Source organism: Sclerotinia sclerotiorum, genomic scaffold, assembly GCF_000146945.2.
Source record: "Sclerotinia sclerotiorum 1980 UF-70 scaffold_1 genomic scaffold, whole genome shotgun sequence".
NCBI classification, from domain to species: Eukaryota; Fungi; Ascomycota; class Leotiomycetes; order Helotiales; family Sclerotiniaceae; genus Sclerotinia; species Sclerotinia sclerotiorum.
Genome location: NW_001820835.1, coordinates 1,263,561 through 1,286,774, shown reverse-complemented (window position 1 = coordinate 1,286,774; position 23,214 = coordinate 1,263,561). Strand labels below are relative to the sequence as shown.

At 44.1% G+C, this 23,214-nt stretch overlaps 6 protein-coding genes across 6 annotated transcripts; 3 read left to right on the top strand and 3 right to left on the bottom strand.

The window, feature by feature from the left end:
• Positions 1-315: 315 nt before the first annotated feature.
• On the bottom strand, positions 316-1,023 carry SS1G_00495 (hypothetical protein; the record flags this gene model as incomplete). Its single annotated transcript, XM_001598356.1, has 1 exon — positions 316-1,023. The coding sequence occupies one exon, from the start codon at positions 1,021-1,023 to the stop codon at positions 316-318; it is 708 nt and encodes a 235-aa protein (XP_001598406.1).
• A 663-nt stretch (positions 1,024-1,686) lies between these two features.
• On the top strand, positions 1,687-3,966 carry SS1G_00494 (hypothetical protein; the record flags this gene model as incomplete). Its single annotated transcript, XM_001598355.1, has 1 exon — positions 1,687-3,966. The coding sequence occupies one exon, from the start codon at positions 1,687-1,689 to the stop codon at positions 3,964-3,966; it is 2,280 nt and encodes a 759-aa protein (XP_001598405.1).
• Positions 3,967-4,724: 758 nt separating this feature from the next.
• On the top strand, positions 4,725-5,525 carry SS1G_00493 (predicted protein; the record flags this gene model as incomplete). Its single annotated transcript, XM_001598354.1, has 4 exons — positions 4,725-4,841; positions 4,897-5,042; positions 5,096-5,360; positions 5,424-5,525. The coding sequence occupies 4 exons, from the start codon at positions 4,725-4,727 to the stop codon at positions 5,523-5,525; spliced, it is 630 nt and encodes a 209-aa protein (XP_001598404.1).
• A 2,062-nt stretch (positions 5,526-7,587) lies between these two features.
• On the bottom strand, positions 7,588-9,289 carry SS1G_00492 (hypothetical protein; the record flags this gene model as incomplete). Its single annotated transcript, XM_001598353.1, has 3 exons — positions 7,588-8,418; positions 8,472-8,914; positions 9,037-9,289. 3 exons carry the CDS (start codon positions 9,287-9,289, stop codon positions 7,588-7,590), a joined length of 1,527 nt encoding a protein of 508 aa, XP_001598403.1.
• A 1,255-nt stretch (positions 9,290-10,544) lies between these two features.
• SS1G_00491 (hypothetical protein) lies at positions 10,545-14,569 on the bottom strand (the record flags this gene model as incomplete). The annotated part of the gene is made up of 6 exons (XM_001598352.1): positions 10,545-10,756; positions 11,063-11,084; positions 11,155-11,183; positions 11,223-11,891; positions 11,964-13,907; positions 13,960-14,569. The coding sequence occupies 6 exons, from the start codon at positions 14,567-14,569 to the stop codon at positions 10,545-10,547; spliced, it is 3,486 nt and encodes a 1,161-aa protein (XP_001598402.1).
• Positions 14,570-15,504: 935 nt separating this feature from the next.
• On the top strand, positions 15,505-22,822 carry SS1G_00490 (hypothetical protein; the record flags this gene model as incomplete). The annotated part of the gene is made up of 3 exons (XM_001598351.1): positions 15,505-15,963; positions 16,016-22,318; positions 22,367-22,822. The coding sequence occupies 3 exons, from the start codon at positions 15,505-15,507 to the stop codon at positions 22,820-22,822; spliced, it is 7,218 nt and encodes a 2,405-aa protein (XP_001598401.1).
• Between the last annotated feature and the right edge of the window lie 392 nt (positions 22,823-23,214).

Sequence of the window (23,214 nt, the reverse complement as noted above, 5' to 3'; positions counted from 1 at the left end):
GTTGTGTATATATTACTTTGGCTCGGGGATCAGAAAGGAAGGATAAGGGCGTCACCGGGAGGTTTGGCTATGATCGGTGAAGGATTGGCGCAGCTGTATACCAGGAACTTCAAGGGGAAATATCTATTTCTGGTTATACGGACTATTGTCCAGGTACTATTAGGACAATATGATGGTTTGATGACCCACTATCTAAACATTCAACGCCTTTGCCATGAAACCATAATTGATCTTTTTCGCATCAACACCCTGTTATACATCAAGACAGTTCAAATAACTGATTTATGCGGTAAGCATGCTATATATCATGCTTTTTCACAGATTAGTTTTTCGCGCCTCCCTGTGCTCTTTTTCCATCTTCCTCCACTCGTCGTCACTCCCTGTCCATTTCGGCTCTTTCACACAAAATGCTTCGCCCCATTCTAACCTCTGCTCCCTTCCCTTCCACACATCCTCACTACTCTTTCCCAATTCCTTATTCTTATCCTCCGGATCCCCATACTTTCTCTTCTCCTTCTCCATCCATCGTGCTTTAATCAGTTTGGCCTTCTCATTATCGCCATATGTTCTCGTTTTCATACAAAACCAAAAGTCCGACCATGTGTCGCTACAATCTCGCGCAGTACCATATCGATATAGATTATTGAATTGTCCGCCGAGAGATTGGCAATAGAATGCAGCGTCAAAGGCTGTGCGGCATGACATGGTTGTGGGGAGAAGTTGGGTAGAGAGGGGCTCCGAGGTGTCATTTTGAGGAGGAGTTTGAGGAGAAGTTTGAGTGGAGGATTGGGAATGTGAAGGTTCTGGAGGAGGATCTCGAGGCACACGGTTATATTTTGTGCTGGAAGGGTGGGTTTCGGCTTCGAGTTCGCGGATAAAAGAATTTAGTTCTTGTTCAGCGATTTCATCGCGGGAGAGAGCTTTCGTTTGAGGTGTGGATGTGGGTGTGGAAGATGGAGATGAAACTGGGGTTCCTGCAGCTGAAGAGGCTGTTTTCTCCGCAGATGATGAAAACCACCCCATTGTATAAGTTGTTCTGGACAATTGCCTTTTTCGAATTTCAAAATGCGAAAGTGATGAGGCTGAAGCTTGTAACAAAATTTTAGATTTGGGGAAGCTTTTGCCGACCACCTAAGACACACGTGACAAGGCTATCCTTTCAGCCCTTTTATGGTATGACGACATTGCTCACAGCCTTTTCTTTGGTTTTGTTTTAGCCTTCCTCAATCAAGGCCAAAGAACTTCGATTGCCATTTCTCACTTTGGCTTGGATAAAGGGTACGATAAATTATGAAGATATACATTGAAAGGTAGGCGCAAACATGAACAGGCGCATCTTGTTCAACCCTACAAGCGTGCCCGCATTGCGCAGTCCCCGCCCTCCCCGGCTTCAGACGCGTGCTTTTGGCAATGCGGGGAACCTTAGTAGAATTGGTCTGAAAGGACTGAAGTATGACGGCCTGAAGGGCACATGGAAAGGTGTGAGGAGAGAGAGTACGCAAATTGGTGAGAATGAGAGTGGGCATATCACTGCTGGAACTAATGAGGGAATTCTATTCTTGGATAGTGAGTTCTCATTCTTCTGATCGAGATCAAAGATTTATATCAGCTTGCTGATGTGCTTCTCCCAAAGATATTTTTCCGTTAAAGCTCGGGTGGCTTCTTCGGATACCATGGTACGGCAAAATGGATTCAAGCCTTCCAGATATTCTTTATCGATTCAATAACAAAGTATTCTCCAAGTACGATCCTCTGAGCCTCATAAAGCGTGCCATACCTTCCAGCGTCCCCTTAAAAGTTACCGAGATTCTACCTCGTCTTAAAGAAGGAGGCGCATTTGTCAAATTCTCGCATGACCACACTATAACGGCCAGGGAAATCGAAGGTCTAATCTCAGGATATCTCAAGGAGAAGCCTGTCAAACCTTGGTTTAACCCCTTTCGGCAGATGAGAGCAAAGTTGGTACTTGGCAAACCCTGGCTAGAAGACCTATATAGATTCCCAAGTACGCGAATCCGTGTCGAGTTCGTTCCTTGTACTCCTGGAGGCGAGGTAGCCGAACTTTCACAGGAGACATTGTATAGCTTGTTTCGAAAGTATGGAAAGATTGCCGAGATCTCTTCTCAACCTTCAGACTCCAAGGTCTTACCAAAGTTTGCTATACTGGATTTTGCAAATCTCAGACATTCGATAATGGCCAGGAATTGTTTACATGGTTTCAAGGCTACAGAAGAATTTGGTGGCGGGAAGGCTGGCACTACACTTCGACTATCCTTTGAGCCCAAGATGCAGGCTCACCATATCAGGGAATGGCTTACCAGCCATCCACGTGTGGTGATTCCAGCCGTGGCTGCAATCCTTGCTACTGTAACGGTTGCGGTGTTTGATCCTATCCGAACTTTCTTCATTAAGGCACATATTGATCACGCTTTCAGTCTTAAGGACAATAAGATCTACGCATGGTTTGCAAGTCAAGCAAAGGATGTTTTTTCATTCCGCGTGCATAAAGCGGAAGAGGCAAGCCTTAGCGCAATTTGGGATGATAGGAAGCAGGCTATTGAAGATCTCCAAACTTGGCTTATGGAGACCGCTGATACCTTTATCGTTGTTCAGGGGCCACGAGGATCGGGAAAGAAAGAGCTCATCATTGATCAAGCACTCAAAGGTCGGCCAAATACCTTACTCATAGACTGCAAACCCATTCAGGAAGCAAGAGGTGACTCTGCCACAATTGCGGCGGCAGCAGCTGCTGTTGGATATCTTCCAGTCTTCTCTTGGATGAATAGTTTCAGCAGTTTGATTGATTTAGCCGCACAAGGTACAATCGGCGTGAAATCTGGATTTTCAGAAACCTTGGACTCACAGCTTGCAAAGATTTGGCAAAACACTGCGACTGCCTTAAAGCAGGTGGCTCTACAAAACCGGAAGAAAGATGACAAAGACGCTTCTTTGGCAGATGATGACTGGCTTGAGGCACATCCGGAGTATAGACCTGTGGTTGTGATTGATAATTTCTTGCACAAGAATGAGGATAGTAGCATCGTTTACGATAAGATATCGGAATGGGCAGCTGGACTTACTACTTCTAACATTGCTCATGTCATATTCCTAACCAACGATATCTCTTATTCAAAATCTTTGAGTAAAGCGCTTCCAGATCGAGTCTTTAGACAGATAGCGCTCGGTGACATTACTCCTCAAGTAGCCAAGAAATTTGTCATTAGTCATCTAGAAAACGACCCAGAAAATCCTACTGACAGATCAGAGAAGCTTTCAGAATCCCAAAGACGAGATGATCTCTCCGAATTGGATGAGTGTATCGAGGTTCTAGGTGGTCGATTGACTGATCTAGAATTCTTGGCACGTCGATTGAAAACTGGACAAACCCCCAAGCGCGCCGTGGCAGAGATTGTGGAGCAAAGTGCTTCGGAAATCATGAAGATGTATTTGCTATCTGCTGAAAAGGGCGACCGAAAATGGTCGGTTGAGCAAGCATGGTACTTGATTAACTCACTTGCTGAGAACGATACTCTTCGGTATAACCAGGTCCTGCTCTCTGATACATTCAAATCATCCCTTACACCATCCGCGACGAATGGAGAAAGTGTTCTGGAAGCTCTCTCCGCAACCGAGTTGATCACCATCAAGAGCTACAAAGGACGTCCACAAAGCATCAAAGCTGGAAAACCAGTCTACCAAGCTGCCTTTAGAATGTTAAGCGAAGATCGTGTATTACGAAGTAGACTTGACTTGGCAGTCCTTACAGAACTGACCAAGATTGAGACGAAGAATATTGATAAGTATGAGAATGAGTTAGTAATGCTTGGTACATTGCCTAAGCAACCTTATGAGGTTGCTCCTCGTATCCATTTCCTATTGAACAAATTAGCGGCGAGTCAAAGAAAAATTGAGGCTTGGGAGAAGGAGATGGGATCCTTAAAGAAGGTGTTGACGGTCGAATATTGAGGGAAAACAACATCGCATTCTAGCATATACCCAACTCATTTAATGTATAAGCATGTAGCAAATGTAGCCTGAATTCTCAGCAGTGTAACCTGGACTGATATGTACATTATCTAGCTAGTTGTTTGTGACATACCCATTTCGATTGCTATCCACAAACTGCTATGTATGCTAATGTCTCTCCGAGAGGAACCTACCTATCGCTTAAATCCATGGTCGTGGTTTCATTGCCATTTATTCACTGTTCTTTACTTAACTTCACCGATAAATGATCACCTCACATATGTGAAGCTAAGGGATGATGGCCGAACGGGACGACAGTCTTTAGAGGACCTTGATGGGGTGCTCCCTCAAATCTTAGTCATAGGAGAAGTGCTCCGAGCTTGTCGAATATATTTTGCTTTTGCCACTCTCTTTAGAATTATCATAATCGTACCGCAATGTGAATTGAGGTTTAGCCTAAGGTAGAAACTGATAAATATGTGTAGGTATTTAGGACAGTCATTGGCTCTGACACTGCCTTCACATGGAGCTTTGAAGACTCCACCTGTATTCACTAGGAAAATCATACCACTTATGTAACTTTCTAGTGCAGGTAGCGAACGTCTGTAGCGTGCTTTTGATATGGCAGCTTGATAGCCATCTCCCTCTTAGTCTTCTTTAAAGTCGTTCTCCTTCATTAACTACAACTCATAACAACATAACTCTACAATTCAAACACAGACTAAAATTTGTTCATCCTCACAAATAACATAACAATCATGACTTCTCAAGTCAAGCTCTTCCTCGCCTCATGTCTCTTTCTGCTTAACACTCTGCTTATTGTTCAAGGCTATGAGTTCACTGTTGGCCCTAAAGCCGATGTTCCCATTGTGAAGGTAATCTAAACTCTGAACCACACATTTTGACACAACTGAGAAAAGAAAATCTTAGTTCGAAGCCACATTGACAGTTCCACCATTCTCGAAAGACGGCAGACATATTTTCGTAGCAGGTCTCACCAACCAAGCTAAGAACTATGCCTATGAAAACCGTCTCGGCGATCATAACCCCGGAAAATGGGAAGTGGACTTGATACAGTATGTATTCCAATCTTGCACATGACAGTGACACACTAACGGCTGGCATAAAGTGATCATGGTGGAATTTCCACAGAAAACAATATCTTACCAGGAGATAAAATCCATACCCTTCTCGAGTATAACCAAGCAGATCAGTTCACCACCAATAATTTCACTATTATTCCTGGTCCCGATAGTATCAAGGCTGGATTGAAAACAAGATTTACGACGCAAGCAGCAAATATCCGTGAGTGGAATTGCAAGTACTTTCTATATGCTAGCAGTGTTGACTTGGATACAGAACAAGAAGTTCCTACTGCGGGTAAATTGAATGTGGTAAGTTTGGATCAGATCATCTCTCTTTTTGACGTATAACAATTGACTAAATTGATTCTACAGGCCAGACTCTACGTTGCCTTTAGTAAGGGTGGTGTTTGGGACTTTGGACCAATTATCTGGGAAGATGTCACCATCACGTCTCAGACAACAGATCCATGGTAGTGTAACGATGGGTAAGTTTCTTCAACCCTAACTAAAGAGATCATACTGATATATAGAACTTGCAGATGGAAAGCTTCAGATGATCTTCAGGCCACTGGTAGAGTCACCATGTTCTGGGGTGATGGAGATAAGACGAATTGCAAGTATGAGCATATGACCTGGGAACTTTCGAAGAAGTAATCGAGTCAAAGATGGGAATATGCTATACTAGATGGTTGAGGTGATCAGGAATCACGGAATAGATATTTCTTCGTTTCGTACGATGTTCTGAGAAATAGCTCCTGCAGTGTACGTTTCATAGCGTTGACCTCGATTTCTTGAGAGATTTCTCAAGGTCTATGAAGTTATTATAATACAGTTTCATTCATTAATATTGGTGTCTTTGCTATTTTTGTGAATTTCATGATCTTGCTTACTAAAGATCGTCTTTTCTTTCCACAGCTTCTTATTCAAGAATGCACATATTCCCTTTTTTCATATTTTCATCCAAAGACCTACAATTGAGTAATGTTACCCGAAGCTTTTGTGGTATTGAATTTCGACGAGCTATTTGATACTGTCGTCACCGTCATTGTCATCGAGGGGCCACTGCTTTCAAGGACCCCAAAGTATATTTCGAAAAAGAAATCACCGTCTATTTCACGATTTCCGACATCAAACAAACAAAACAAAACAATAAGCCGGATGCCCGTTGGCATTTAATAGAAGGCTAAGCAATACTTCTGGCATATCATACCGTCCATTCCCTATGAAAAATCTGCATAAAATTAAGCCAAACACTAGGAGTGACTTAAGAATTTAGTCTAACCATAGAAATCTTGTAAAGTTGATAGGAAGGAGCCGCTGCTAGAACAATCTAGCCATTGGTAACAACTCAGATATCAATATCATTCTCACTTATACTAGGGATGTAAATACCTACTTAGACTTAATAACGCAGATTTAATTGAATCCCGAGCACAGAATTCATTACCTATTAATTATATTAATTGTACAAGCCATGAATACAAATTTGTCAATCATCTACTCATTACATATAATTATGACTGAGTATCCTGCCTCTGCAACAACAATCGAATATGGAAGCCTTAATATGTAGTAGAAATCATACAAAGGAAAAATTAATGCGAAAAGTGTTCAAGGTAGAAAAAAAGATATTAAAAAAAAGAAACAACGAGGATCTTGCATGGTTGGACCTTTCAAAACTCGAATTAATCATGGCAAATTTTCCGATTTTGTTAATTTATCACTTCCTGCTTGCACTATTCATTATAACAAGTCCTTAGAACCATATTTTCAACCATCGGGTTAGCTTGATAGCGGTTTATATTTATATCTATCTCTACGGACAAAAAAGAAGGCAAAACTATGATATTAATGAAAATTGCCAAATGCTCGAGTTTCGGCTTCTGGTATTCAGAATGTAGCTGTGTAGGTCAAGCAGCCTTTAATCATTTATCAAGCCGCCTCTAATATGAAGTAAAATGATACATATATAGTAGTTTTACTTGAAGAGCATCCTGGATATATTTTCGCTTTTTAGAAAGGAAGTCAGTCGAGTATTACTACGCTAATTATCTCAACTACATACGATTCAAACGTCAATTGGTTGTTGCCGAGCAGCTAAAATTGAGAGATTTGATTCAAATAATATAAGTATCAAAAAGAATGGCCAAAAAAAAGGCATATCAAACTATATTTATTGTATCTCAGAGCCAAAAAAATATAATATCTATTAATTATCATTACGAAACTCCCTTACCCCTTTTGTCCTCGGCTAAATCCGAATTCTTCAAAAGTCAAGACAATTAGACTGTGCATTTAAAAGCCGCATACAATCTAAATTCATCTTACTCGAGGCAAATCTCGGCTTTGGCCATAATAATCAGCTTTATATGCTTCTAGTATTTCTAGTCCAAAATATGTTTACTGTAAGTTCCTATGAATTGTAAGATTATATGTGAGTACCAGGGTATAAATAAAGGTATAGCATGAAAAACAAGATCGATATACAAATTTTCTACACAACAAACCAAAAAGAAAGTCCCTCAGAACCCCCCAATCAAGTCTGAAATATCCACCTAACATCCTCGTCATTCTCTATAACCTCACTCCCCACCTCAACATTCTCCTCCCTCGCCTTCTTCCCCCTATTTTCCCTCTCCAAACAAAACCACAACGTACCCACCACTAGCAAATTTGCCACCAAATAACCCAACGCAAACCCATGACCCAAAAACCACCTCGGACTCGTCGCTGGCCTATATAACTGGGTTCCTAGCACTGCACCCAAATTGCCAATCGTGATCGTCATCGCGGTAGCCGTAGCGCGTTTTGTTTGTCCGCTTACATTTGCTGCCGGCCAGGAGAGGATGATAGCTGTGCTAGGGTATATTCCACCGGCTGCGAAAAAGGTGCCGAGGTAGGAGATACCGGGTTTGGTGTTGGGGGTGGCGAGAAGGATTATGTAGCCGATGATTGCGAAACAGGAGGAGAATAAGATGAAAGGGGCGCGTTTGTGAGTTTTTTCTGAGAGGATTGCTATGATTAATGTGAGCACAGTGGCAAATGCGTAAGGGGGGACGGTGAGGAGTTGTGCGGTGGCGGCTTTGTATCCGAGGGCTGAAATGATGGTTGGGAAGAAGAGGGAGAGGGTGTAGAGAGGCAGAGACATGGTGTGGAAGCCAAGACTATAGAGCCAGCATTTGTAATCTCCAAATGCAGCGCGCACGTTAGTCCAGGTAAAAGGCTCTGCGTTCGTTGCATCTGTAGATGATTTGAGGCGCGTATGGATGAATGAGCGTTCGGGTTCAGTAAGAAATGGAGCCGTTGAAGGGTAATTGTGGATGAAGCCGTAGGCAACAATAGATACGACGACAGTCAGAAGTCCTTCCTGTGTATTTTGTTAGCACAATTTATTAAAGATAAGGTGATGAAACATCTTACAATGATAAAAATCCACCTCCACCCCTTCAATCCTCCAACTCCGTCCATAAACCCAATTCCATAAGCCAAGATTCCTCCAAAGGCTCCCGCCAACGAAGCCGCAGAAAAGAATAAGGCAATTCGATAATGTGTTTCCGTCCTCTTATACCACATTGATAAGTAAAACACTACACCAGGAAACAATCCACTTTCCGTAACACCCAAGAAAAATCTAGCAGCCAGGAATCCGGCATAGCTTTTAGAAATCCCCATCAAAGTCGCGACAATTCCCCAGAGAAGCATAAGTGTTGGAAGCCATATCTTGGGTGTTGTGCGTTTAAGTATGATATTGCAAGGTACTTCGAAGAGAACGTATCCGATGAAATAGATGGTCAATGTTAATAAGTATTGATTTCCGGTGATTTGTAGACTCTTCGTTAATCCATCTAATTTCGCATTTCCGACTGTTTATTTCGATTATGGTCAGCATCATCTGAAATTTCATTTTCGACTCCGGATTTGTCTCCATATCCAATCCGTCTAGAAACTCGAAACAATTTAAATGAAGAAAGCGAAGAAAACATACTATTACTCCTATCCAAAAAACTCAACAAATAAAGCAATGTAAGAGGAGGCAATAGCTTCCAATCCAGCTTCCTGATCAATACCTTCTCATTTAAACCCGTTGGATTCGCAAACGACTCATCAGAAACCTCACTGTCGTTTCCATTTCCCTTTTCATTGGCATTTCTGTCTCCAGCTGTATTCCCATAATTCCTGTCTATTCCTACAGCAATCTTCTCATCATCAAAAGGCTGCGATGACGCCATCTGCGACATTATCGGAAGTGAAACTGATCAAGTGTATTTCCCTTGTGCACGGAGAACACTACAGCTCGAAAATTGGAATCACAAACGGGAAACTGCAAGAAGATAAGATCTTACAAAAAGGCAGGTATGAAGATATATTCATAAGAACCACCCCGCCATAGAATATATCAAATAACCTCTGAATTGTACGAAAATGGATCAGATCACATCATAACCCACCCTTTAGACAATTTCCGTCGATTGAATAAAACCAAAAACCGAGTTCACCACTACAAGGGAAAGCCCATGTATATATATACATTCCAGCGCAGGCACAGTGATGTACTCCGCAGCACGCAATTACTTGTGCTAGTAGACCGCTCATAGAAAGGTTCATAGACAGGTTCATGCATACATAGGTATGGTATATCCTGATCCTTAGGCCCCTTGTCTATTCTGTGAACTCTCCAACCTTATCTTTCCCTCGTCTCCAGGACCAATGAGATAGAGCCATTTTATCACCCCAATATGTATCGGGAAGTTGAATTCCAAAAGTTGAATTATGATTTTTTTTGGTTGAAGAGGATTGGTACTTGAGTGCAATGATGAAGATCTGGCTTAGATGTCGTGATTATTTCGCGTCGGTGTTGCCTCTTTTGGTAGTTGCGTGTGGTGATCATGGTGGGGTCTTGGATTTGGTCATGTGCTTTGACTAACTGGGGATTGAAGATATCAACCATCCACGTCCACAGCGTCAGACGGAGAAACTCACTGATTCATTTATCGTTTACTTCATAGTATGAGGATATAAGGGTGTGAGGCAACGAGTGATAAGTACAAGATTCGAAATATATTAGTCAATTATAATGCTATAAATAACTAGCTAGTTCGCAGAACATTTACCGCAAGTTTTGTCTTTCAGTGTCAAAAGGAAACTATAATTCCAGAAAACACACTGCTTGCATCCACTGGACGCACTTTCCCAAGTCTCTTTTTTTTTCATCAGACAGGGTATCGTAGACATAACACGAAAGCACCAGCTTTTCCATGCAACTCCATCCATGCAAAGTCATTGTCCGTTGATATTTAAGGTCCAGAAAAGGAAGATGAAGAAAATTAAATGATCCCATTAAAATGAGATATTGCCGTCCCCGGCGTTCGCACCATTAAGAAGATTATTTAGGATTGATACCAAGCCTGACCAGGTCACTGGCAAGAGAAAGTGTAGGGGAAATGGTTGAGAGATTTACAAGTTCATTGTCCAGGCCGCTGTAGGTAAGCTATTTTAGATCGTCGTGCCTTCGAGGCTGAGTACCTTAGATGAATCGCCCAAGAATTTGGCACGATGTGCAACAATTTCGGAGGCAAGAGTGTCAAAGTCATTGATCTTTCTTGCTCGCAGGCCTGAAAGCACTGCTTTCAAACCTTCAATAAACTTATTTCGCTGCTCTCCTCCAAACTCGTCTGGTGAGCCCAGTTTCTGAAGGAGGACGTCATCTGTCAAAAGAAACGTTAGCCAAGGGGACGAAAGGGATACTCAAGGGTGAGCTCAGATTATTATGGCTGGAACTACCGACGCACCAGGCAGTCCCATTTCTCTAAAATGCTGAAATTCGCAAGTATCATCATTGCATGTTCCTCCCATTAATTCGTATCGACACAATTCTTTCTTCGCGTCAATCTTATTAGTATAGGTCAAAGACCTCAGCCCGCCTGGAATCTGTTGCTTATATTCTGGATGAAATCGATATGCATGAAATTTTTTCAAAGGGCTTTGATACGGCGAGAAGAAGCTTGGGCTACGAGAGTTGATGGAAGCTGGTTCCTGTGATATTGTTAGTCTGGGGATCGTCATTAAGAACGGAGAAGACTTTTACTTCTGTTAGCTGAGGAACGGTACCATTTTCTGCTGGCAGGCGTTGTTCTAAATCGTTAGAGATAACTTCAGCATCAGTTGAGTTACCATTTGACATCTCCGCTAAATCAATACCTTCCGCTTCGTCGATGACTGAATCTGGTGGAGCGGGACTGAATGGAGAGGATTCTACCGACAAAGTCTCATCTGCAGGCGGCGTGGCTTCTGGCGGCTCATAGTTATCCGATTCGATATCAGCCATCTCCGAAATCTCTACCATTTCAGGAGGGTCGGCATTTGAGGAAGCTCCAAGTAGCTGAGAACGTTCTAGGACCGGCGAATAATCGGAGCTTGCTTTCTGCTCCTCGAGTGTAGCCTTTGTTTCGGCAACATGTACCGGATTAGCATTGCCGTCCTCCATTTCCGTATCACTGGGGCTAACAAAGTCTGCGTCCGCACGCACAGCCTCTTGAAGTGCTGCCTCAAGGTCTTGGTTGGTTTTGGATGATTCCTTGATCTCGGAAGAACGCTCTTCGATAATCTCCTGTGCTGTTTCTTTGTCGTTATCAACTTGGGTGGGAACCACAGGAATCGAAGAGGCAGCATCAACATCAGTACTGTTTGGTTCTTCAGATTGTTGTTGTACTGCGACACGGGCGTCATCGACTTGGTCATCGAGTTCCATGGGAACTGACGCTGATTTTGGCTCAGACTCGGTGAAAGTTGGCGGTTCTGGCTCACGGTCTGGTTGAGCAGAAGCTGAATGTGGTGGCAGAGCTAAGGAAATGTGAGCTAAAGAAATGTGAGCTCCTGCACTGGGAAGCCCAGAAACCGTAAGAGTACACTTACCTGAATTATCCTTGGTCTCTTCACGAGTAAGGCTCTCCAACTTTTCCTTTTGCTCCTGCAACTGCTGGTCTGTTTCTTGACCCAACCTTTCCATTTCTTCCACCAGCTTTTGCTTGTCCTGGAGATTCTTCTGCATTGCAGCTTCTATTCGCGCAGTTTCAGCACGAAGTGCCTCGAGTTTCAATTGGTTCTGTAAAGTCTCGGCATCAACACGGGGAATGGCGCTCGCAATTCTTTCACGTCGAAGTCGTTTGGTTTCGGCCTCAGCTTTTCGCACATCGGCCGCTTTTTGAAGCTCAGCCGCTTGAACTGCAGCTAGCTGTTGGTCAGACTTTGTCTTATTAGAAACGTCGGTTATCTTCTGCATTACGAGCGATGAATCGGCTTTATTGGCCACAATACCAGTATTACTGCTACTGGCTGTGATGTTGTTAACTGGAGTTTGCGCCCCACTACTACTTCTCTTGTTTGCCTTTCTCATTTCGGCTTCAGCAATCTTTCTCTTTAACTGCTCAATTTCGCTTTCCTTGCGTCGGAGATCCTCGGGATGTGGCTTGATAGAAGATTGCAATGTGGGTAAGGTGCTCGCTGACGATATAGGAGGGGGTGTAAACGGTTTTGGTGGAAGGAAGGAGGACGCAGTAGGGAGTGCTTTTTGTTCAGATAGCTTTCGAGCGGGTTGAACAGGTGAATCGGCATCGGCCTGAGATTCCAACTCCATTTCCACATCTTCATCAGACTCATCCTCATCTTCGCTGACACAAAGAACGAAAGGTTTCTGCTCGCTACGACTCTGACCAAATGGTCGCTTAAATGGCGTGGCCGATATAGAGGGTCCATCAAAGTCAGCTGCCACGGGGCGTTTGCGCTGTCCATTAGAAGAGGGGATTGGCATGATGGGTTGTTGTAAGGATGGTGGGGTGGGCGCAGAAGAAGCCAAGAATAGACCTGGAATCTTTTGAGGGGCCTGAAGAATTGTTGATGGTGGTGCATTGGAGTTGGGAAATTGTGTCGCGACTGTCAAGGATGGAACTTGAATTGAGCTACTAGTGTCCGTAATACCAACCTTATTATTTTCAATAACTTTTTCCGTGGACGATGTAGGCGTTGAAACTGAAGTAGGCAGTCCAGGAATTACGGCCGGTTTGACTTGGGAAGGTAGATTAGGGAGGTTGGTAGTGGGGGTTGTGACAGACTTCGCTGCGTTCTTCTGAGCTCGCTCGGCTCTCGATTTTCTGAGTGCGTCCATCTTGGCTTGCATTGTTTTTTCTTTCTCAACAGCAGCTGCACTTTTCGGCGGTTGAGCCGTTGCAGAAGGAGCAGATACTGCTCCATTCGTCACAGCTTGCTTAACCTTGTCTGCATTGGAGTTTTGTGCAGAGGCCTGCCCATTCGACTGACCACTTGGGGCAGGAACAGCTGCTGTAGGTGCAGAGGAAATACTAGTGGAGGGGCTTTGTGCAGAAGCTGCACTAACCGTCTTCGATGCAGTTTTCGACAACCTAAGCTCATCGAACAATTCTCCCACGAGTCTTTCATCAACGCCTTCTTCGAGATAAGCTGGAAAACGGACATCATACGACCAAAGGTTCAGGATCGCGCCTTCAGCTTTCTTACGAGCCTCGGCAACAGTTTTAAAAGTAACGGTATCATTATGGACACTGGCTTGGGAAGGGTGGGAATTTTGAACAGTACCTGATGCCGCACCTTTGGAAGAAGATGGAACACTTTCCTGGCTAGGTTTAGATGGAGCATTACCACGGTCTTCTACCGGTGAATGTGTCTTATCTTTTTTCTGCGCGCTTGCTTTCTTGTTGGTTGATACTTCCTTGCTTGCGCCTGTGCCTTTATTCTGAGTATTCTTGGCTTTCTCAATCGTGGGCGCACTTTGCGCTACGAAAGGAGAGTACGAGTTTGAAATTTGACGTTGAGTATAGTAGTCGGCTGCTTGAATGAACGTTAGTAAATGACTACAAAAGAGATTCGAGCGGCTTACCATTACGAAGGGTTGGCGGCTGTTTAGGAGTAGGATCTCGGCTCGTTGGATAGACAGCGCGATGGGCAGTATCGTGATAGCCATTTCCATCATTTCCACGATAAAGGCTCGTACCTGGTGCTCCAGCGGAAGTATTCGGGGGTGCTGGATGTATACGGGCAGAAGTATCATCATATTCTCCTTCGCTCATTTCGCGGTTTTCAATGTTACCATATACGGGCGTTTGAGAATGAAAAGTTGGCTGCGGGGCAGCCACCGGTGCATAGTACTGCGAATTTTGAGCATAGTTTTGATGATTGTACCCAGCATAAGAATGCATGCCCTGCGGCGCCGCATTATACTGAGACATGGATGAATTTTCTTGATTCCAGCCCTGGAAGATCGCGACTTGAGGTATATTATTCTGCATAGCGGGCGCGCTGTAGTCTGGAAGTTGTTGATTATATCCATATCCCATTGTATTGTCATACCCCTGCGTCATCGCATGCTGGCCTGCGCGACCGACATCTTGCTGATAATACGGGGCCTGTGTGGGATAGGCAGGGTACGATGGGTTGTTCGCCTGGTCACGACTACCATACGCCGCGCCATAATAAGGATAATCCGACATTGTCGGCAAGTACAAAGCAGTAGCTTTACTGACGGGATTGAAAACTTCAACTGTGTTTAGTTTTGATACTGCAAAATTACCTCAGGGACGCGTTCAATTTAACGGTCGAGTATCATTGTGCAACTCAAGCAAATCAAGGGAAAAAGTAATTACAAAAGCAGAATTCGCAGAGAAAAAGGGTGTCGCAATGAGCCGGAAGAATTGATTGTCAAAATCTAACAATAGGAGATATGATACTATCAATTCTTTGACTTGTTGCTCTCTTGATGAATCGAGGGTGAAGAAGATCTGGGATCCTGTTTGAAATTATGGTGGTGGTAAGTGATAATGGTCAAAAGAAACTTTGTACAGTCGCACCAAACCTTGACGTGAGCAAACACCAGTAGAATAACAAGTAAGAGTATTCAAAGCTTCTTAGCGCCGGAGATTGCCGGATGGACGCACTAACCTACTTGTACCTTTGTACCACCCCACAGAAGCTGTATATGGTATCAACGGTGTAGTCTCGTGATCATTTGCCGCTCTAACTAGTTTATAGTGCTTCTTATCGATATCCTATCAATGGTATAGCGGCAAGCTTATCGGCGTTGCCAGGGGAAACTCTTCCGCGCAATGAAAGCCAATTGACTTGTGTTGACAATATTCAGTACTAGGTGGTGCTACCGCTGGTTTTCGCGTCTTCAATATTGACAAAAGTCTTTCACACCTTCAAGTCAAGACAAAAAAGGGGGCGAAAGGAGAAGAATGAACCACTCGACTTGTTACTCATTCCAGTTTCGAATGTGATAACTGAAGAAGTAGCATCGACATTTCTAATATATTTTTCTCTTTGCGTCAACTTTGAGTTCATCGCATATTTTCCCATGGATGAACTTTGTTTACTTTCATAAGGAGCATAACCTTGCTTTAATCATTTGAAATCCAACGACTTCACGATGACATCCAATCTTCAAACGAAGCGCAATAATCCCTTCGCCAGGTCAGGAACTATATCCCCAGAGCCAGGTGTTCCCAAAGGCAGGCCAAGAAGTGCAATTTTTGCATCTGCTCCCTCCTCGTCACCCGCACAAAATCCGCCAACACACAATCGACACCAATCTTATTCTTCACTGGGAAACATCGTAGGACCTCCTAGCAACAACAATAATAATAATAATGTTTCCTTAAGATTTCGATCCAACTCGAAAACGATCGCCCCCTCCTCGAACACATTTGCGCCTTCATTTATCAAATCAGAAGAGATGCGACTCGGTGCAGAAACCATGGAGGGAGAAAGTGATTTTTCCGGGAAGCGATATGTTTGGTTAAAAGATCCCCAAACTGCATTCGTCAAAGGTTGGGTAGTGGAGGAAATGGAAAATAATCATATCTTGGTCCAATGTGATGATGGCAGCGTAAGTTCTCCTTTTTCTCCCCTTTAACTTTCATGACTGACTGGATGTCTAGCAAAGGGAGGTTGATGCCGAGACTGTTGACAAAGTGAACCCTCCGAAATTCGACAAAGCAAATGATATGGCAGAGCTTACACATCTGAATGAAGCATCAGTCGTCCATAATCTTCACATGAGATACCAAGCTGATCTTATCTATACCTACTCAGGCCTGTTTCTGGTCACCATCAATCCATATTGCCCGTTACCTATTTACACAAATGAATACATTAATATGTACAAGGGACAGAGTCGGGAAGAGACAAAACCACATATATTCGCAATGGCCGATGAGGCATTTAGGAATTTGGTTGAAGAAGGAGAAAACCAGAGTATTCTTGTGACTGGAGAGTCTGGGGCCGGAAAGACAGAGAACACCAAAAAGGTCATCCAATATCTTGCTGCGGTTGCGAACTCGGAATCACCAGTTAAGAACAAGGTGCAACATTCAATCCTTTCGCAGCAGATTCTTCGAGCCAATCCAATCCTGGAAGCGTTCGGAAATGCGCAAACAGTCAGAAACCATAATTCATCTCGTTTTGGAAAATTCATCAGAATCGAGTTTACGCGCAATGGCAGTATCGCCGGTGCTTTCATAGATTGGTATCTTTTTGAAAAATCAAGGGTCGTAAGGTTGAACGCTCATGAGCGGAATTACCACGTTTTTTATCAGCTCCTGAAGGGAGCCGACCTCGCGTTAAAACACGAATTCCTCATTGAAGGTTTAGACGTGGAGGATTTCGCTTACACAAGGGATGGTCACGACACCATCGTTGGTGTCTCTGACAGGGATGAGTGGAACTCCCTAGTGGAGGCATTCAACGTTATGGGCTTTTCCGAAGAAGACCAAGTATCTATATTACGAACGGTCGCTGCAGTTCTCCATCTGGGCAATATAACTGTCGTCAAGGAGAGTAGGTCGGCAGATCAAGCTCGATTGGCTCCAGAGGCACGTGCACAGGCAGACAAGGTTTGCAAATTACTCGGCATCCCACTCGAGCCATTCTTGAAAGGTTTATTACATCCTCGTGTGAAAGCTGGAAGGGAATGGGTTGAAAAAGTTCAAACTCCAGAACAAGTCCTACTTACAATAGATTCGTTGGCAAAGGGAATCTATGAAAGAGGTTTTGGTGATCTGGTGACCCGAATCAATCGCCAACTAGATAGGACTGGCATGGGTCTCGATGACTCTCACTTCATTGGAGTGTTGGATATTGCTGGATTTGAGATATTTGAAGTAAACAGTTTTGAGCAGCTGTGCATCAACTACACCAACGAGAAACTTCAGCAATTTTTTAACCACCACATGTTTGTCCTTGAACAAGAAGAGTACGCCCGTGAGAAAATCGAATGGAAATTCATCGATTTTGGTCACGATCTCCAGCCTACAATTGACCTGATTGAGTTGCCTAATCCCATTGGTATCTTCTCATGTCTTGATGAAGATTGTGTCATGCCCAAAGCCACTGATAAATCATTCACGGAAAAACTTCATTCTCTCTGGGACCGCAAAAACCCAAAATACCGAGCTTCTCGACTTGGGCAAGGATTCATGCTTACTCACTATGCCGCTGAAGTTGAATATTCGACCGAAGGATGGCTGGAGAAGAACAAAGATCCTATGAATGACAACATTACTAGATTGTTGGCTGCATCCAGCGATACACACGTCGCGAATCTTTTCAGTGATTGCTCGGAGGCAGGCGATGACTCGGGTGCCATCCGAAGCAGGGTTAAGAAGGGACTTTTCCGTACAGTTGCTCAAAGACATAAAGAACATCTCTCCAGCTTGATGGCCCAGCTGCATTCAACGCATCCCCATTTTGTGAGATGTATCATACCCAATCACAAGAAAAAGCCAAAGCAACTCAGTGCGCCGCTTGTACTTGACCAGTTGCGTTGCAACGGTGTTTTGGAAGGTATCAGGATTGCACGCACTGGCTTTCCCAACAGACTTCATTTCTCAGAGTTCCGACAGAGATACGAAGTTTTATGCCGAAACATGCCGAAGGGATACGTCGATGGTCAGACAGCAGCTAGCATGATGCTAGATAAACTTCAATTGGACAAATCATTGTTCCGTGTCGGAATTACGAAAGTCTTCTTTCGTGCTGGTGTATTGGCAGAGCTTGAAGAACAACGTGATGCCTTGATCCGTGAGATTATGACCCGGTTCCAATCAATGGCTCGCGGTTTTACAAAGCGACGAATTGCCAACAAGCGGTTGTATAGAGCGGAGGCAACACGGATCATTCAAAGGAACTTTCAAGTTTACATCGATCTCTGTGAGAACCCTTGGTGGCGGCTTTTGCTTAAAATGAAGCCCTTGTTAGGTGCTTCCAGGACATCAGGAGAGGTCAAGAAGAGAGATGAGATGATCAAACAACTAAGCGAAAAAATGGACCATGAGGCTGCAGAACGCCAAAGACTAGACGAGGAACGACGAAACACCCACACTGAGATGTTAAAGATTCAACAGACCTTGGAAAGTGAACGCGCTCTAGCCTTAGACAAGGAAGAGATTTTTAAACGTCTCCAGCTCCGTGAGACAGAGTTAAGCGATAAATTAGCTGGTGCTATTGAAGACCAAGAGAAGCTTGAGGATCAGTTGGATGACTTGTTGGAAGCCAAAAAGCGAGCTGAACATCAATCTGATGAATACCGGTCTCAATTGGAGCAAGCAGGGTATATAATTGCTAAGCTGGAGAGCGAAAAGCGAGACCTTGCTGAACAGCTGGCCAATTTAGATGATCAACTGAGAGATCTTGCCAAGAAGCAGGCGGATCGAAGTGCACAGGAAGCGCAGCTAGCCCAGGATGTTCAACTACTCCAGAGTCAGTTAAGTATAAAAGACAGAAAGGTTATTGATCTTGAGGCCAAACTTGTCAGAATTGACCAAGAGTCGGAAGTCAAGCTAGCAACAGCAGCAAAGGACCTTCAGGCATCCAAGTTGAGGGAAAGTAACCTAACTAGTGAGAATCGCAAAGTACAGAAACAACTGTCTGACTTATCTGCAACATCGACGGGATATGAAGATCTCGTCCGACGCAAGGAAAGCGAGTTGGCCATCCTTCGCTCCGATAACCGTAAATATGAGGCCGAGAAGAAGAGTTTTGATGAACAGAAGCGATCACTGTCAATGGAGAAGGAAAATATTGGCAATAGGTTGAAAGAAGTTCAAGCTGAAATGTTCGCTATGAAGTCCCAGCAAGCCAATTTACAAAAGGAAGCGGCCGACGCGAAAAAGCTCCTCGATGCTAGATTAACAGAGGATGCTCATGCCGAGCAAAATCGTAGAAGGCTGGAGGAACAAATCTCGACTTTGAAACAGCAATTATCAGACGTACAAAAGGACCTCAGCAAGGAGCGACAATCTCGAGATGATGTCCAGCTCCTTGCTGAACATAAATTCCGAGAGCTTAGCGAGAAATTTCAAGAACTCAATGAGGCTAAGATCATTATTGAAAAGGAGTTATATGTCCAGCAAGACACTCTTAGAAGAGCAATGGAGAATAGAGTTTCGGCTGAAAAGGAACGCAACGAGGCCCGGAACGAAATCAGAAAACTTAGAGAGGCCAAAATTGCAGCGGAAGAGGCTAGGATACAAGCTGAAGTAGTAGGGGACCGCAATGCATCACGTCTAGCCCGGGAGCGTGAAGCTAGCTTGAAGAAAGATCTAGAAGCAGAACAAAATCGTGCAAAGTATTTCGAGACAGAGTGCAGTCGTCTAAATCAGCAAGTCGAGGATCTCAACAAGGTCATGATAGAATCTGGGGATTTTGGGCTCAAGGTTGACCAGGAAAAAGAACGGCTTGAGCGTGAACTCAACACAGTTCGAAGTCGACTAAGTGCCTCCGAAAATGACAATCGTGCTCTACTCAACAAGCTTCAACAAAAAGGTCTGGAGATTGCGCGCACTAGCTCTAGAGCAAGTGAATCATCGAGAGGCCAGCTAATAGCAGCCCAGCGCGAAAAGGCTAAGGTTGATGAGCAGAACCAGAAGCTCAATAAACAGCTGGGTGATGCACAGATTCAACTTACATCCCTTCAAAAACAAAAGGAGAAGCTGGAGCTCAATCTTGAGGACCTGACGCGCGAAGTTGAACGTGAGCACATGAGTAGCAGAAACGCCGAGAAGACTTCTTCTACTGTGACCACCCAGTTGGCAGAGGCAAACCGCAAATTGGAGGACGAACGACAACTTCACTCACAGGCCCAGGCCAAGAACCGACAACTTCAGTCCTTGATTGATAGTCGAGACAAAGACATCATTGAATTAATGAAGATTGTGGATCCGGAGATGCCTGCACCGCCTGTAGCACAATTTGATGGTAGTGTCGATAAGAGCACCTCTGGCAATCCAAATCTCATCTTGCAACTCACCCAGAAACTTGAAGAGCTTCAGCAAAATCTCAGAGTTCAAGCCGCCGGTCGATCGAATGCTGAAGCACAAGTCCTTGAATTACGAAAACGATATGAAGATGAGTTTGGGGATTCTTTAGAGTGGCAAACACCGGGTAGGCCTAAGCTTGAAGAAATTAACACTAATGAGGGAGCCCGAAATACATCTCCGACGCATATCAAAAACAAGCTCAATGGCAGACCTCAATCGAATGGAACTACGCCTAATCGGCGCTTCCCAAGTTCAGGGGATCAGGCCCAAGACTCCGAACGTTCAGACCGTACAGCTGATATTTTAAGTTTTAATAATCGCATGGATCTGAAAGCTGATGTGGAAGAACTGCAAAACAAGTTGCAGCTAGCGCAAATGGAGAATCGTCATCTTCAGAGTCAACTTGAGCGTTCTACTCCTGGACGAGATATATTCGAGGATAGCCCGTCAGTACGCCGTGTGCACAAGCTTGAGCAAGCCAACACCAGACTCCATGAAATGCTTGATGATTCTGCGAAGAAAGTGTCCGCTCTTGAAAAGAGCATTCAAACTGGAGAGCTATCTTTCCGGGACATCCAAGCCAAATCTCACGAAGAGTTATTCGAGCTTATCAACAACCAAGAAGAAAACCGACGAATTTTGATGTACGCTCACAAAGATGCATTAGTCGATCTTAATGATACAAAGAAGAATTATGAGATTCTGAAACATACTCGGGCAGTTTTGGAGGTCGATCTCCGAGATGCTAAATCTGATCTTGAGGACATGACTTTGCAGAGAGATCAGGATGCCGCCAGCCGAAAACAACTCTTGCAAGAATTTGCCGATCTTCAAATCCGTTTGGATGCCGAATCTTCGAAATTGGCCGATGTTAGTTCCAGCCTTAGTCTCTACAAGAGCAGGTCGGACGAGTACTTCAGTAAACTTGAACAAGCTGAAATTGCTGTGTTGAAAGCGTCTAGAGCCGAACAATTCGCAAGATCTCAAGCAAAAGAAGCAGAAGAAACTTGTGCCGAGATCATGTCAGAGAGACAGCATATGGATGAAATCATCGAGGATCTCCAGAAACAGAATCAACGTTACGAAGAGAAACTTGAGGATCTTTCATCTGACTTAGATGCCGCTGTTCAAGCAAGAAAGCGATTGCAACATGAGCTTGAGGATTACCGAAGCCAACGGGCCATGGAGATTGAAGACAAAGAATCCAGTATGGAGCAGACCAGAAAGAAATATCAAGCTGAGTTTGCCACTCTCACGAATGAATTGGATATTGCTCGTGAGGAAAAGCTGTTCAAACAAAGTGAAAATACAAGACTTCGAGAAGAATTAGATCAGCTGCGATCGAAATGGGACGATGAAGTTTTGAACAGTTCAACATGGTCCAAGGAAAAGGCTCGCCTTGAAGCCACTCTTTCAGATCTCAATGTATCACGGGATGAAGCCGTCAACGCCCACAACGAGGCTCAAGGCAAGATTGTGTCGCTACTGGCACAAGTCCGAAGTCTCAGGACAGACGTAGATGATGCAGCCGCCGAGCGAGATATTCTACAACGCGAGAAGCGTGGCTTACAAGCTCGCCTCGAAGAAGCTAAAGCAGGCCTTGATGACCTTGCTCGGAGCGACAGCCCCGCGCTACGGAACGCCGCCGGTATGGATCGCGAGATTCTGGAGCTCAAATCTAACCTAGCCCAGCAAGAAGATATCGCAGCTGCTGCCATTGGTAAGATGAGACGATCCGAAGCTCTTGCGTCTGAAATACAGAAAGACATTGTCGCCGAAAGAGAGACGACCGCACAGTTGAATAAGGAGAAGGCTGCGTTAGAAAAGTCACTCAAGGAGACTCAAGTCAGACTCCTGGATTTGGAGACTAAAGGCTATTCAAGTGCTAGCCAAGACGTGAGATTCCTCCACGGGCGTGTTCAAGAGGTGAGAATTTCCCTCCCATAAATTACCATTAGTCTAACGTTTAAATAGCTCGAAGCCCAGCTCGACGCACAAGAATCCGAACGCAACAAGTCACAACGTTCTGAACGAAACGTCGATCGCACAGTCAAAGATCTTCAGCAACAGATCGAGCGCAAAGAAAAGGCCAACGCGCAACTCCAAGAAGATATCATGCGCTCCAGGGATAAGGTCGAGAAACTCCTCAAGACTATTGATGAGCTTCAATCAAGCGACTCAAACAACCAGCTTTCAGCTCGTAGAGCCGAACGTGAGTTAAGGGAAGAGAGAGAAAAGGCTTTGAGACTAGAGCGGGAATTGGAGGGCTGGAAGGCATTAAGAATGCAAAAAGGCCCTGGTGGTAGAATCAGTGCGAGTGGCACGTGGAGACCGGGTAGTGAATTCGGTTCCGACGACGCGGGTATTGAAATTCCAAAGAGGAAGAGCAGTTTGAGCAGGCAGGATAGTATGAGTAAAGGATTTTTGTAATTGCTTTCGAGAATACACGGGTAATAATGAAGGGTTTCTTGTACAGAAACGCATGGATATTGATTGACAGGCGTTTGTGGATGATGGGTAAAGTAGGAGCCGGAGCAGGTTGAGAAAGAAAGGAATCACGTATCTGTGTATGAATTGTATGTTTTTCATGTTAGGAGTGTATAGATAATATCACTTAATCTTGGGATGAGCAAGTGGAAATTTGTTGGTGAGGTTGATGATGATGATGATAGATGGTGGATATACATATAATAGATAATAAGGGTTGCAATGGTTCGGTTAATATTTATATATTTATGCATGCGTGTGCGTGTGCGTGTGCGTGTGCGTGTTTGAATGGAGATTGATGTTTTCCTGAGAATTGTAAAGTGAATACTTTTTGA